We start from the raw sequence: 12,933 nt of genomic DNA, 5'->3' as shown, positions 1-12,933 counted from the left end.
GGGCAGCTAATCTGCATTACAATGTAAGGAGGGAAGAGAAGCTAGCGCTTGAGCTGCTGCTACCCCTCCCTTGCCTCTTGCTCTTTGCCACCACCATGAAAGGTGGCTTTCTGCCATGTGCTGCTCTGCCTTGGAGCCAGCTGAGTTTGGACTGAAACCTCCAGTAACTGTGAGCTAAATAAACCTTTTCTTCCTTCATTTTGAGTGTTGGGTATTTGTCCCAGCAACGAGAGAAGAGTAACTAAGACATGCACTGAGACAGCAATTGAGACAGGGTGTGGTGGCGTGAGCCTGTAATCCCAGCACTTGGGAGGCTGTAAAAAGGCGGATCACTACGAGTCGGATCTAGCATTGAGACCTGAATACCCTGTAGACCTTTCCCTAAAATATAAATAAATAAATAAAATAAAAATAGTCAACTGAAAGTAGGAAGAGTGAGAAAATAACAGGACATTTGGGACAAAGAGCAAACTGTCCAGCTTATACACAACAATAATTATACTAAATGTAAATGCCACTTAAAAGGTAGAGATTGTTAGACTGGAGAACCAAGAAGAAATGTCACCCACAAGAAATGTGATTTAAATATGAAAATACAAAAATGTTTACCATTATTAATACTTTTGTTTTTTCAGCACTGGGTACTGAACCCAAGGCCTCTTGCACGCTAGGCATGTGCTCTACCACTAAGTCACAGCCCCAGTCTCCAAAATAAAAAGGAGAGAGAGAGAAAGATAAACATCATTTCTAATCTAAGAAAGTGGGATCCAGGTTGAGTAGCACGTTTGTAATTCAGCACTTGGGAGGATCAGGCAGCAGGACACTCTCCCCAATGAGTTCAAAGCCAGCCTCAAACTGCATAGTGAGTCCAAGGTTAATGTGAATTACATAGGGAGGATTTTTTTTTTTGGCTGGCTCAGGCTCCCTTACGGGCAGGTGTGGTGTGGCATGTGGAGCTGGGGATCAAACCACGGTCCTGCAATCCTGATTGGGTTTGCCCATGCAGGCACTTAAACAACTGAGCTAACTGCCAAACCCCCAACACGGGAGAACTTGTAAAAAAAAAAAAAAAAAGAAAGCAGAAAGCCAGAACAACTAAATTAATATAACACAGACTTTGAGGTAAAGCATATCGGAGATAAAACAGGTCATTTCTTGAAGACATAATCCTGTGTCTATATCCAATAAGAAATCTCCATTGGCAATATTATGTCCTTTTTCAGTAACTGACGGAACAATCACAGGATATATAAGACTTCAATGACATCCACATGTACCCTGAGGTACACAGACCACTGCATCTACCGGTTGTAAAACCCACATTCTTTTTAACATAAGATATACCAACAGTTGGGCCAGAAGCAATTTTAAAAAACTGCTATCGCATACAGTGTTCTTTGCCCACATGAAATTAAATTAGAAATCAATAAAAAGAAATCTGGAAAATCTCCAAGTACCTGGAACTAAATAACTCACATGTAAATAACCTTTGGGTCAAAAAAATCCCAAGGAAAACTAGAAAACTTTTAGCTGCGTGATACTGAAAATACAACATATCAAAATGCGTGGAATGCAGTTAAATAGCTTTTCTCCCTTCTTTTTCTTTTTCTTTCCTTCCAGCTGGCCTTGAACTCACTATTTAGTCTATGTGCAGTGATCCTCCTGCCTCAGCCTCCTGAGTGCCAGGATTACAGATAGCCACCACAATGCCTGGCTTTTCTATTTTAGTTTTCTGAATGCCAGAATATGACCACTACAAAATTTATCATATGGTAAAAGCTGAATTTCAATTTTTTTTTTTTTCTCTGAGAAAAAGATCAAACCAAACACAGTAAGAAAAACAAATTCTGAGCCTGGGAGGTGTCGCTCTAAGGCAGAGTGCTTGCCTAGCATGTGTGAGGCCTTGGGTTCTATCTCCAGCACTGAAAACAGTTTCCTATCCCTTTCACAAACATTTCTAGCTATGGGTATCTCAGATTCTTCCAATGAAAACTCTATTATAATAATTAGTCAAATGCAGGTTTACACACATACACCACATGAAATTAGCATATGTCACCAACTGAACTGGACAGTCATAAGCTGACAAGGAGATGACTATGTTGCTACTTCCCAGATGAGGAAATGTGGCCAGAGAGGGGAGCAGAACCTGCTATGTGTAGTTTTCAAAACTGTAGCTCAAACCTGGGTCGCTGGCATGAGCCCAAGACTACTTACCCCATTCCCTAGCACCCCCCACCAGGCGCACCTTTCTGTGCAGCACCATTATAGTTTTTTCCAGGAAGGATACATAATAGTCCAATCAAAAGGCCACACAGGTTGCTCAGGAAAGAAGTCTGAGGAAGGAGCCAAGAGGCGCCCAGCAGGAGCCACGGCACCAGGACAGAGGGCACGACCACGCCGAACACCAGGGCCCGCCGCATGCGGGTGCGGACAGTACTGACTCCCAGCATGGCGAAAGCTACCGGGGTGAAACCTCTGGCATCTTCCACCTCCCCCAGCTTTGACAGCGATGACACAGCCTCGAGTGACAGGAAGACGACAGCGGAGGAGACGGTGAAGATCAAGGTGAAGAAGCAATGGCGGACGGTTCCCACAGATTTCTCAAAACTGCCGCCAAAGCGCCAGATGATGACTGCACCGCAGAGCAGGGAGACCGGGTTCTCATAGACAAAGATGTAGGTCACCAGCCTGTGAACTGAAGAGGGGCTGGGTCAGTGTCTGCCGCTGGGTTGCTCCGGGGAGGGAAAGCCAGGGAGTGAGCCACCGGGGAAAAGGGGGAGCAGCCTCTCTGCTAGCAAACCAGAGTGGGAGAATCAGCAGGCGAGCAGTAGGAGCAACAGCGAAAGACCCAAGATACAGTAGAGGTGGGAATGTCTAATCCCTGTTCTTCCCCTTCTGGGCCTGGAGTAAATCTTATCAGCAAAAATTTCCATGTGTGAAAACAAAACAAAACACAACTGTTGGCACGGAGAGGTTTCTGAGTTTGTACAGTGCTTTATAATCCTCTGGAGATTTTAAGACTGACCTACCTCACTGGGCAGTTTGAGGGTTAATTAATTGTAACAGCTTCAGGCTGGATTGAGAGGGTGTCACTTAACACTCTGGGTGCCAGTCTCCTCAGCTGTAATCCTGACCTCTCTTTCCATAGTGGCTGTTCAGAGGAAGAAGAAAGAGATCATGAATTATTTTACAGCTAAAGGGATTATAAAACTCTCATGATTAATACAGAAAGCAGAACTGTTCCTGGAAAGTATATATCCAGTCTCGCAGGGAAGGCAGTTTTCTGTGCAACCAGACAGCAAAAAATCAGACTTTCATTTTTCTCTAATGTATTTTTATATTATTAAAGGCTGAAACACCAAACTGAAGAAGAGAGACTGATAAAGTGACAGTAATCGTGGACAGAAGGCTTGGAGTGGAACCTTTTTTTTTTTTCATAATTTGAAGATCATTCCTTATCTATAAAAATTTATTCCATTGTTTTGTTATATACACAGAGTGGAATCTTGGCTCTATCATAGCCAGGATAGCTGAATTTGGTCCAAGGTACAAGCTCTCCCGCTTCCATTTCCTCCTTGTAAAACAATGGGGTTAACTTGAGGCCTTAAAGGTCTGTCACATAACCACCATGCAAATGGCCATGAACCCCACACCTAGGGCTGGGGAGATAGCTCCGTGGAATAAGTGCTTGCCTGGCAAGTGCAAGGTCCCGAGTCCGATCTCTGGTACCACCAAAAAATAAAATAAAGTAAGAACCCCACACCTAGGGAAGTGGGGTGAACTACTGACAAAGAGGAAACTCACTTTGCTTCAATCTCTGAGGAGGTGCTGTGTGCATCCCGGACTGCGGGACATCAGTAAAATTGAGCAGGGAAGTGGGCTGTGGAAACATACACCTCAGTCAGGTCGGTCTCTGCAAGGCTTCGTTATCTGAAGAGTACTTCATTATTTGGTGAGTACTTCTACAACTGAAATTCCAAGTACAAATGTGAAACTCTAGACAAAAATATCTTACTTGGGGTTTATGTACCCCCAGGCTCTAGTTTCAAAGCATTACATAATAAAAGCAAAAAGCTGAGTTCCTATCTCAGTTCTATGACTTAACAGCTCTGTGAGTCTGCTTTAAGCTCAGTGTCACTGAAATAATAGATAACTTAATATGGCCTGTCCTGGAGTCACTGAGGATGAACTGAGATAACGCATTTGAGTAAGAGTGATACACATTTCCCTATTTATCCAGAAAACAATGCGGAAGAGAGGGTAGAAATGACTTTTGGTACCAGGAATCGAACTCAGGTCCTTATACTTACCAGACAGGTATTGTGCCACTGAGCTAAATCCCCAGCCCTGGGAATGATTTTTGATCAACGGATGTTTAAACTTAATTGGTCTGCAAAATTGCTTTCTCCAGAGAAAGTGAACACCTCTAAAGGCAGAAGACATGCACCCCCTGACACATAACCTTGTGAGTCGGGCATTACTCCAGATTAAGATACAAACGAAGCATTAGAAGTTGCAAACTTCAAGCACACGGGATGTTTAGGAGTTGGCAACTGAATTTAATTGTGAAAAAAGTGGGAGAAAAACAAAGGCGGAAGACCGACCGACAGACAGTCTTTACACTCGGGGAGAGACTGGGGAGTGGATTAGGGCTGTGACCAGTCTGGAGATGACAGGGAAGAAAGGGATATTCTGACTTCGAGAATGAGGCTCGAGTAACCACAGGAAGCCAGGGACAGAGCTGGAGGCTGGATGTCCGCTGGGGACAGGGGTGCGCACGAGGCGGAGGCAGCGGGCAGTGAGGCCCCAGGGGCGAGTCCCGCGAGGCTGGAGCCCAGAAAGGCGCGACGGCGGAGCGAAGGGGCTCCTCGCGCCGCCCCGGCCCCGCCCCGCTCACCTTGCCAGTGGCGCACAGCCTCGGACTGCAGCGACAGGTCCGAGGGCTCCCGAGGGGACTGCAGCAAGAACAGACGGGGTCCGGAGACGAGCAGCGAGACCAGCGCCGTGAAGAAGGTGGCGGATGGCATCTCGAGACACAAGCACCAGCTCCGATGCCCGAACCCCGAAGGGGCCGGAGCTCCCGGGGCCGCAGAGGGCGCCATAGTGGCCAGCGTTCCCGCGCTGGGCCTCAGCACCTTCCGGCTCGCTGCGCCTGTCTCCCCTGGCAACAGCCGAGGTGCGGCCGGAAGTCCCGCCTCCTCAACGACCCGCCCTTCACCAAACTGCCCAATCCTGGGTCGCCGTCTGCCGGATACCTGGAGGATCCTGTCTGTGTTACTAAAGCAGCTCTAGGGACCTCCTGCTCTCTGGTGGCTGCTCCACCAAGTCGATTATTACAGTTGGGGCTTTGATTCCATCATCCCATCCTGGATTCCTAATGAGTATGGTACCTTCTGGTCCTCGGAGCTCTGTCATACCATACTCTTCTTATCTATATTGATTCCCATTTATACCAAAGGGGAAACTGAGTCTCGGAGGGTCCCAGGGTAGCACGGTTAAGTGCCAAAGACAGAATTAGAAGTTAGGTCCAGCAGATTGTTATCGGGTTGAATCTGAAGGTCCCCACAGCTCTGAAGTAAAGAAGTTAACCTATTCTTTTTGAAGACTAGAATTTATGAGTTCGCAGACTACTGTCAGGGCAAAAAAAAATTTCCAATGTGTTAGCAAGAGACAAAAGCAACATAAAGGAATGCAGGCACTCAGAGACATGAGATACACTAGGAGTTGGGTACACTTTAGGAGGTGTCTTTAAGTGCTGTGGAAAGTGGAAACACTGAAGGACACCCAGGATTTTTTTTTTTTTTTTTTTTTTTTTTTTTTTCCGGAACCGGGGATTGAACTCAGACCCTTGCGCTTGCCAGGCAAACACTTATTGTACTGAGTCGTCTCCCCCGCCCGACACCCAGGATTTTTAAAAAAAATTTTTTTTAGTTTTTAATTTAATATGAATGAGACAGTTTCAAAGCTGATTAGTAGGACAGTTTCGATAATCAATACGTTGTACACTGTTACCTTCTTAGTGCTTATCCATAGCACAAGAAGTGGACAGGATGTCATGTCCAAACACTATTAGTACACCTCTTTCTTCTCATTTAATTAAGTGAAAGTAGCTGTATATCTATCCTATTTTGTATACATAAATACAGAATGATCTTTCCTTTGTATTCCCCCCCCCCTTCTTTTTTTGTTTAGTCCTGTCAGAGGTGGATATTCTATTGGCATCTAAATACCATAGGTGTTTGAATTCAGGTAAACAATCCAACACAGTCCAGCAGTCTATAATATTAGTGGGTTATCCTCAGAAGTTATTGACTTGAGCCTTTTACAGCTCATCGTATTAATATGGCTTTACTTTATATACCTCATTTTTATACTTTTCTGCTGGATGTTTAAGACCAAGATAAAGTAAGACCTATATAACAAGAAATGTAACTTTTGTATCTGATAAGGTCAGTCAAGTACCCTCAGGATCTATCCTGCAGCCCTGTACTGCCCTTTGTAGATCCTTTTTTAGTGTCAGCCATGAGGATGAGTCGCGGCCATTGCTAACACCCAGGATTTGGAGGCAGATTTATTTTATGTTGATGGGCATTGAGTAGGATCATTCGTGAAATATCAGGTCCTGATCTCTGTCAGGGCTTATATGAGACAAGCAAGCAAGAAGGTACAGAGGCAGAATGGCTTGTCAATTGGGGATTGGTTCTTACAATATGCATCAGTGACCAGCTGCTTTTAGGACACAAGAAGCAACCTGAACTGCAATAGGAACTATTACCTGGGCAACTAAGAAACTGAAGTACGCCGGTGGTGTTGGGGGGTGTGTTTTGGTTACACAAGGTGGGTGGTCTTGGATGTGTATTTGCACTCTTGTCGGGGTTATAGTGCAAGCCATCTTTGTGTGTTTGATGTCGAGATCTGCTGTCCACCAAAACTGCTGCTTCCTGAGGATGGAGAAAGCTCCATTTTTAGGTAAAAACGGCCCAATTTCACACTATGTCCTTAAGACCTTTAAGTTAGTATAGAGGATGAACACAAATTACAACTATGGCCCGAGGTCCATTGTTAAAGCCAGGCCACAAGGTAAAGAAGGAATGACCAGGCTGACATGCTTCCCCAAGGGATAAGCAGTATACTATAATTGATATCAGCTGGTCCAATAAAGTCTAGCTAGACATCAGTCACCCAGGTAGGTAATCAGGACTTAGCAATGTATTCCTTCCTAAAAAGATCTTTGTTCTCTCCATGTACACTTGCTACATGACTTGCTTCCCCATTGGATCAACATTACCTAAGCGGCTGTATTTGTAATCTTATTGGTTGATCATAGTTTTTGACCCACGTTGTATCCACCTCATGATTTTGCTCTATAAAAGTAGGCCCATTTAACCTACTTTGGGTACTCTCCTGTCTCTCAGGAGCTATCTCTCTCAATAAAGTTTTCCTATTTGTAACCTCTGTTGTTCATTAGAATTCATTCTTTGATTTTGGGGAACACGAACTTGGTGTACAGTGATCCCTCACTTATCACAGAGGTTACATTCCAGACACTGCCACGATAAGTGAAAATCAGTGAAATAGCAACATTATGTTTAATATTTATATACATTTTAAGGCTTTATAAACCTTTCCCACACTTTTTAAAACTCTTCTAATATTCTTAACCATTTCTTAAGCTTGTAAACCTACATAATTTTAATAACATTTGTATACTGTGTGGTGCTGCAAAATCCCACAATACAGTGAGAAATACACAACAAATAATTTAGATTAATATTTTTGGAAAGCCCACAAAACAATGAGTCTGCAAAAATTGAACTGTGAAATAGCGAGGGACTACTATGTCTGCCATCGAGCAGGTTGGGAGTTCTATTTGCCCTATATCACCCACATCTGGTAGAGCCCCTAGAATGGTGGAAACAACATGCCAGTTGTCTACCTGAAACAGCTATTCTTTGTCAAAAGAGCTTCTCAAATGACAAAGGGTTGAAATAGGCCTTATGGTCAGGTATTTTCTCATAGTAATGAAAAGTTGACTGGTATACCCAATCTTGGGTATTTTGTTGTAGGAATGGAAAATGGGCTAATGTAGAGCCTAACACTTCTGCCCTGTAAACACAGAAAATACCTGTAGAGGGAAAATGTGAGCTGACAGCTGTGGCCAATCTTTTCTTTTTTCTTTTCTTTGTATTTTAGGGAAGGGTGTACAGGGTGTTCAGGGTCTCACTACTAGATCAGACTTGTAGTGATCCACCTGTTTACAGCCTCCCAAGAGCTGGGATTATCGGTGTGCCACCACACCCCGTCTCACTTGCCGCCTCAGTGCGCCCCGGTGTCGGGTCGGCATGGCAGGCCCAGGGATTAAAGCACCGGCCCCTGTGCCTGCTTGCAGGTGCTTTAGTTGGCTGAGCTATTTGGCCGGCCCAGGCCAATCTTTACTAATGTACTTAGGTATACTTCAGAAATGCAGTGTGAGGTGCATCTGTGAAGGTGGTTGGTATTACAGCAGCTTTTAAAATCCTAATTATATAAGATTTTTTTTTTAACTGTAGAGAAGAGACAAAAAAGGGAAATAAAAACCAGATTCCCAAAATATCAGGGTTAGGAAGTTTGCAGTGAACATTTTCTTGGGCCCACAGTGTGCTAGATCTGTCCCAGAACCGTGAATTCAGAGACAGAGATAAAACAGATATAGCTTCTGCCCTCAAGCGGCTTATGATCCTAAGCAACACTTTAGTGTAGAAAGTGTGTTGGAACCATTCACCTATAGAATGAAACCTGATCCAAAGTAAACCTCTTCTCCTTTAGGTTATAGGTGTTGTGTATTGTGTCTCAGCAGTGAGAAAGTAACTTAGACACTGAATGATTTCTTTTAATTGTTTTGGACCCAGGCCTCTCTCTGGGAACTACAGTACATCCTAGTCTAATCTTGTTTTAGTTTTTATATTGAAATAAGTTCTTCTGACATCACTAGGTTGCCCAGGCTGGGATCAAACCTGGGATCTTCCTGCCCCGGTCTTCCCAAGTGCTGGGATTATAGGTCTGCACCACCATTCCTGGGCTGTCCAAATATTCTTAATCCACAGAAGGTTGAGTCTGGGGGTGCAGAACCCACAGGTAAGATTGTCAGTGGATCGTATGCTAATGATACTGTGCATATTTAAATTAATGCTGCTCATGAAAATAATTCTTTGTTTCTCATAGGAAGCAGAGTGAATCCAAGTGTAACAAAGCAGCTGAAAATAGCAAATTGAAACTTCAGCTCTAATGATAAACATGTGGTTCTTTCCACTGTACCAGGGGTTTATCAACTTTGTGGATGTGTGGAACCCCACAATCCACCTACGCTATACCTTTTTATTTTGCAAGTTTGGGTTGTACAACTGTGTCAGAAGAAATGATGGTGGGAGGGTGGGGATTCTTATGATCTCTATTTTAGGAATAGGAGTATGGAAATCCATATTGAAACCGTGATTGGTCTTTAAGTTTACTCCTGGGAAAGTAACAGGCTGAAACTACTTTTGAAACAAATTGGAGGGCTGGTGAGATGGCTCAGTGGTCTAAAGCACCTACTTAGAACAAGCTTAGGAAAGCACAGGGACCGCGGTTCAATCCCCCAGCACCACATGCCAGCCAGCCCCGCCCCCTGGTGGGCTGAGCTGGCCACACACACACACATAAATAAATAAAAAATTATTAAAAAAAAGAAACAAATTGGCCTTGCTACACACCATAGAGAATAAACTAAACCACTAAAGTACTCATGAGTAAGCTAAATAAATGGCAATTTATAATACAAAAGCAAAAGTAGCACAGTTGTAAATATCAGGGACCTGCCCATTAGCTCAGTTGTTTCAGTGCCTGCTTAAACAAAGCAGTCAGGCTCAAGATGCTCTGGTTCGAACCCAGTTTCTCATAGGAAACCAGAAATGCCCTCAAGGCATCTTCAGGCCGCCAAAAAAAAAAAAAAAAGTAAATATCACCCAAACGCTGAAAGCATTGGCTCTCTTTGTGGCATATGGGCTAGGATTTTATTTTATTTTATTTTTTTGGAACCAGGAATTGAACTCAGGGCGTCATACTTACCAGACAGGGGCCATGCTGCCGAGCTATACTCCTGGCCCTGGGCTAGGTGTTTTGCAAGGCAGTCAGCTCATCTCAGAAAGGTGAGAAAGAAGTATTCTCAATTCTAGAAGTGCATCAGTTTCAATTTGTGTATAGAAACCTATGTAACTTGTATTAGCCAGTTTACTGTTAATATCACAAAACACCTAAAGCAAGAGAATTTATAAAGAAAGGGGTTCATAATTTTGGAGGCTGAAGGTTCAAGCAGATTGGTGCTAGTTCCAGTGCAGGTGATCCAGCTGCAACGCCTCAAGGCAGATAGTATCATTGTGGGAGTTTGTGTGAGAGGTTAAAATTATGTGCTGGGTCAGGAGAAAGAGAATTAACTGGGGTTCCACAAGAGCTCAGTCATACCCTTTTAAAGGTGGAGCAAAATATGACAGGAAGACCTTCCACTAGGCCCCTTCCCTGTTAAGGTCCACCACGTCCCAACACCCCCATCCTGGGGATCAATCTTCCAACACAGGAACCCCTGAAAGATGTACATAAGCCATCTCCAAACTACAGTACCCTTCATAACCATGAAGGTTATGCTGTATGTTAAAACCCAAATATAGTCAGACTCTTTGCATCCATGAGATCCCCAGTCAATCTACATTTCTAGTTTCCAGTGTTTTATGAAGTGGACACAGTTCCTTGGAGTATTTACTGTAGATATCTTTTTTTTTTCAGAACCCGGGAATTGAACTCAGACCCTTGCTCTTGGCCAGGGAAGCACTTATTCCCCTGAGCCATCTCCCCGGCCCCTTCTGTAGATGTCTTTGTACAGACACATGGTTTTGTTTTTCTTGGATAAATAACTAGTTGTGGGAGAATGACTGGATCGTGTGGTGCGTGCACGTTCTACTGGTTTTATTTTTGTTTTGGTAGTGCGGCTGGGAATGGAACCAAGAGTGTTGTGCCTGTTAGGCAAGTGCCCCAGTCCCAGATATGACCCTTTAATACCTTGCCAAAACTATTTTCTATAATGACTCTAGCATTTTTCGTTCCCACCAACAGTGCATGAGAGTTCCATTTGCTTCCCAACCTCATCAACATTTTTTGTTGTTACAGGGTTTTGGGAGCTGGAATCTCTTTGTAGAACTGGTTTCTAGGTTCTTTCAGTCCTGAGCAAGGAATTGCTCAAGACAAGTGCAAATGGTAGCAAGCATTTATGTTTATTAAAGGTGTGTGTGTGTAGGGAATCAAGCTCTGTAGAGTGAGTTTAGGGCAAGTAAAAGCAGGAAAAAGAGGACTCTGCAGCATGAGGGTGGACAACTGTGAAAGAGCACAGCTATGAAAGTTCAAGGGCAGCTCGTCCTTTTATAAAAAAATCTCTCCCGGGGGGCAGGGAGATAACTCAGTAGAATAAGTGCTTGCCTTGCAAGCACAGGGTCCTGAGTTCAATCCCTGGTCCCGCAAACACACACACACACACACACCTCTCCCACACCTGAAGTTTCAGGCCTCCCATCTAAAACTTTGTGGAATTCTTGGAGAAGTCCACCTGCAGGGTGTTGGGACCTGGGTAAGGGGAATCCAAACTCAGGAACTTGCGCTTGAACCGCGGTCCCTGTGCTTTGCTAAGCTAGTTCTAAGGAGGTGCTTTAGACCACTGAGCCATCTCACCAGCCCCACAGTCTTTAGTGTCTGTCCTTCTCATAGCTTTGTAGTACTATTACAGCGCGGGTTGGTCTCACATCTACCTAATGACTAAAGGTTCTACACATTTTCTAGAAGCACGCTTATTTGCTGTCTCCATATATTTCTTTTTTTTTAATATTTGTTTATTTATTTATTTTGTGTGTGGCCAGCTCAGCCCACCAGGGGACGGGGCTGGCTGGCATGTGGTAGTGGGGGATTGAACCGCGGTTCCTGTGCTTTGCTTAGCTTGTTCTAAGTAGATGCTTTAGACCACTGAGCCATCTCTCCAGCCCCATACAGTGATGGTTTTAATTGATATGTATTGACTTATCCTTGTCATGTGATTTTCCTGTTATTGAATTCCCCTTTTGTTTTTCCCTCCTTCTGTTTAATTGTTTGTCTTGCCTTGTGGATTCCTTCTGCTGGGGATTCATGGAGTTGTAGTTCTTGTTATCTCTTTCTAGAATGTCTTTCAAAACATTTTGGAATGCTGGTTTGGTGGCTATACATTTCCTCATATGTTCTTTGTCATGGAAGTATCTTATTTGTCCATCGGTTTTGAAAGATAGTTTTGCAGGGTAATCAATCTCAGTTGGAGATTGTTTTCCTTCAGAAGTTGAAATACTTCACTCCAAGCTCTCTTTGACTTGAAGGCTTGTGCTGGGAAGTCAACTATGATTCTGATGGGCTTCCCTTATAGGTGATTTATTCGTTTCCCTAACAGCTTTTAATATTCTATTTTTGTGTGGAATTTCTGGATTTTTTTTTTTTTTTGTACTTGGGGTTGAACATAAGACCTTGCCAGGCAGGTGCTTATGCCACTATGGTATCTCTCATGTCCAAATTTCTGGACTCTTGACAGTGCTTTGCCTGGCTGTACATTTTTTTTGATCATGGCTCATTGGAGCTCTGTGTGCCTCATTTATGTGTATGTCAAGTTCCCTACCAGGGAATATTTCTGCCATGACACCTGTGAACAGTTTTTAAAAAATATTATTTTTGCTGTGCTCTGCTTTTTCATTGACTCCAGTCAATCTTAAGTTATTCTTTGTTGCCTCATCTTGAAGCTGCTGGATTGCAAAACATCCTGGCCTTGTGAATCAGAGCTGTAGGAAAGAAAAGTGATAAAGGGTTTTAAGTGCTCAGGATTTTGTAGCTTTTGGAGAAACACAAGAATGGGGGGGG

The 12,933-nt window shown here is 43.7% G+C and overlaps 1 protein-coding gene across 1 annotated transcript in view; it reads right to left on the bottom strand.

The window, feature by feature from the left end:
- Rhbdd2 (rhomboid domain containing 2) overlaps nucleotides 1-5,438 on the bottom strand; it is an 18,211-nt gene extending 12,773 nt beyond the window's left edge. Inside the window, exons 1-2 of the mRNA XM_023714583.1 lie at nucleotides 4,901-5,438; nucleotides 2,291-2,698 (exon numbers count right to left, since the gene is read on the bottom strand). Of these exons, the coding sequence (XP_023570351.1) occupies nucleotides 2,291-2,698; nucleotides 4,901-5,105 (613 nt within the window). The 5' untranslated portion in view covers nucleotides 5,106-5,438. The remainder of the gene's footprint in view (nucleotides 1-2,290; nucleotides 2,699-4,900) is intronic.
- Nucleotides 5,439-12,933: the final 7,495 nt, after the last annotated feature.

This window comes from Octodon degus, unplaced genomic scaffold (genome assembly GCF_000260255.1).
Source record: "Octodon degus isolate 3935 unplaced genomic scaffold, OctDeg1.0 scaffold00035, whole genome shotgun sequence".
NCBI classification, from domain to species: Eukaryota; Metazoa; Chordata; class Mammalia; order Rodentia; family Octodontidae; genus Octodon; species Octodon degus.
Note: the sequence above shows the minus strand (reverse complement) of the source record. Positions and strands in the feature narration are given on the sequence as shown.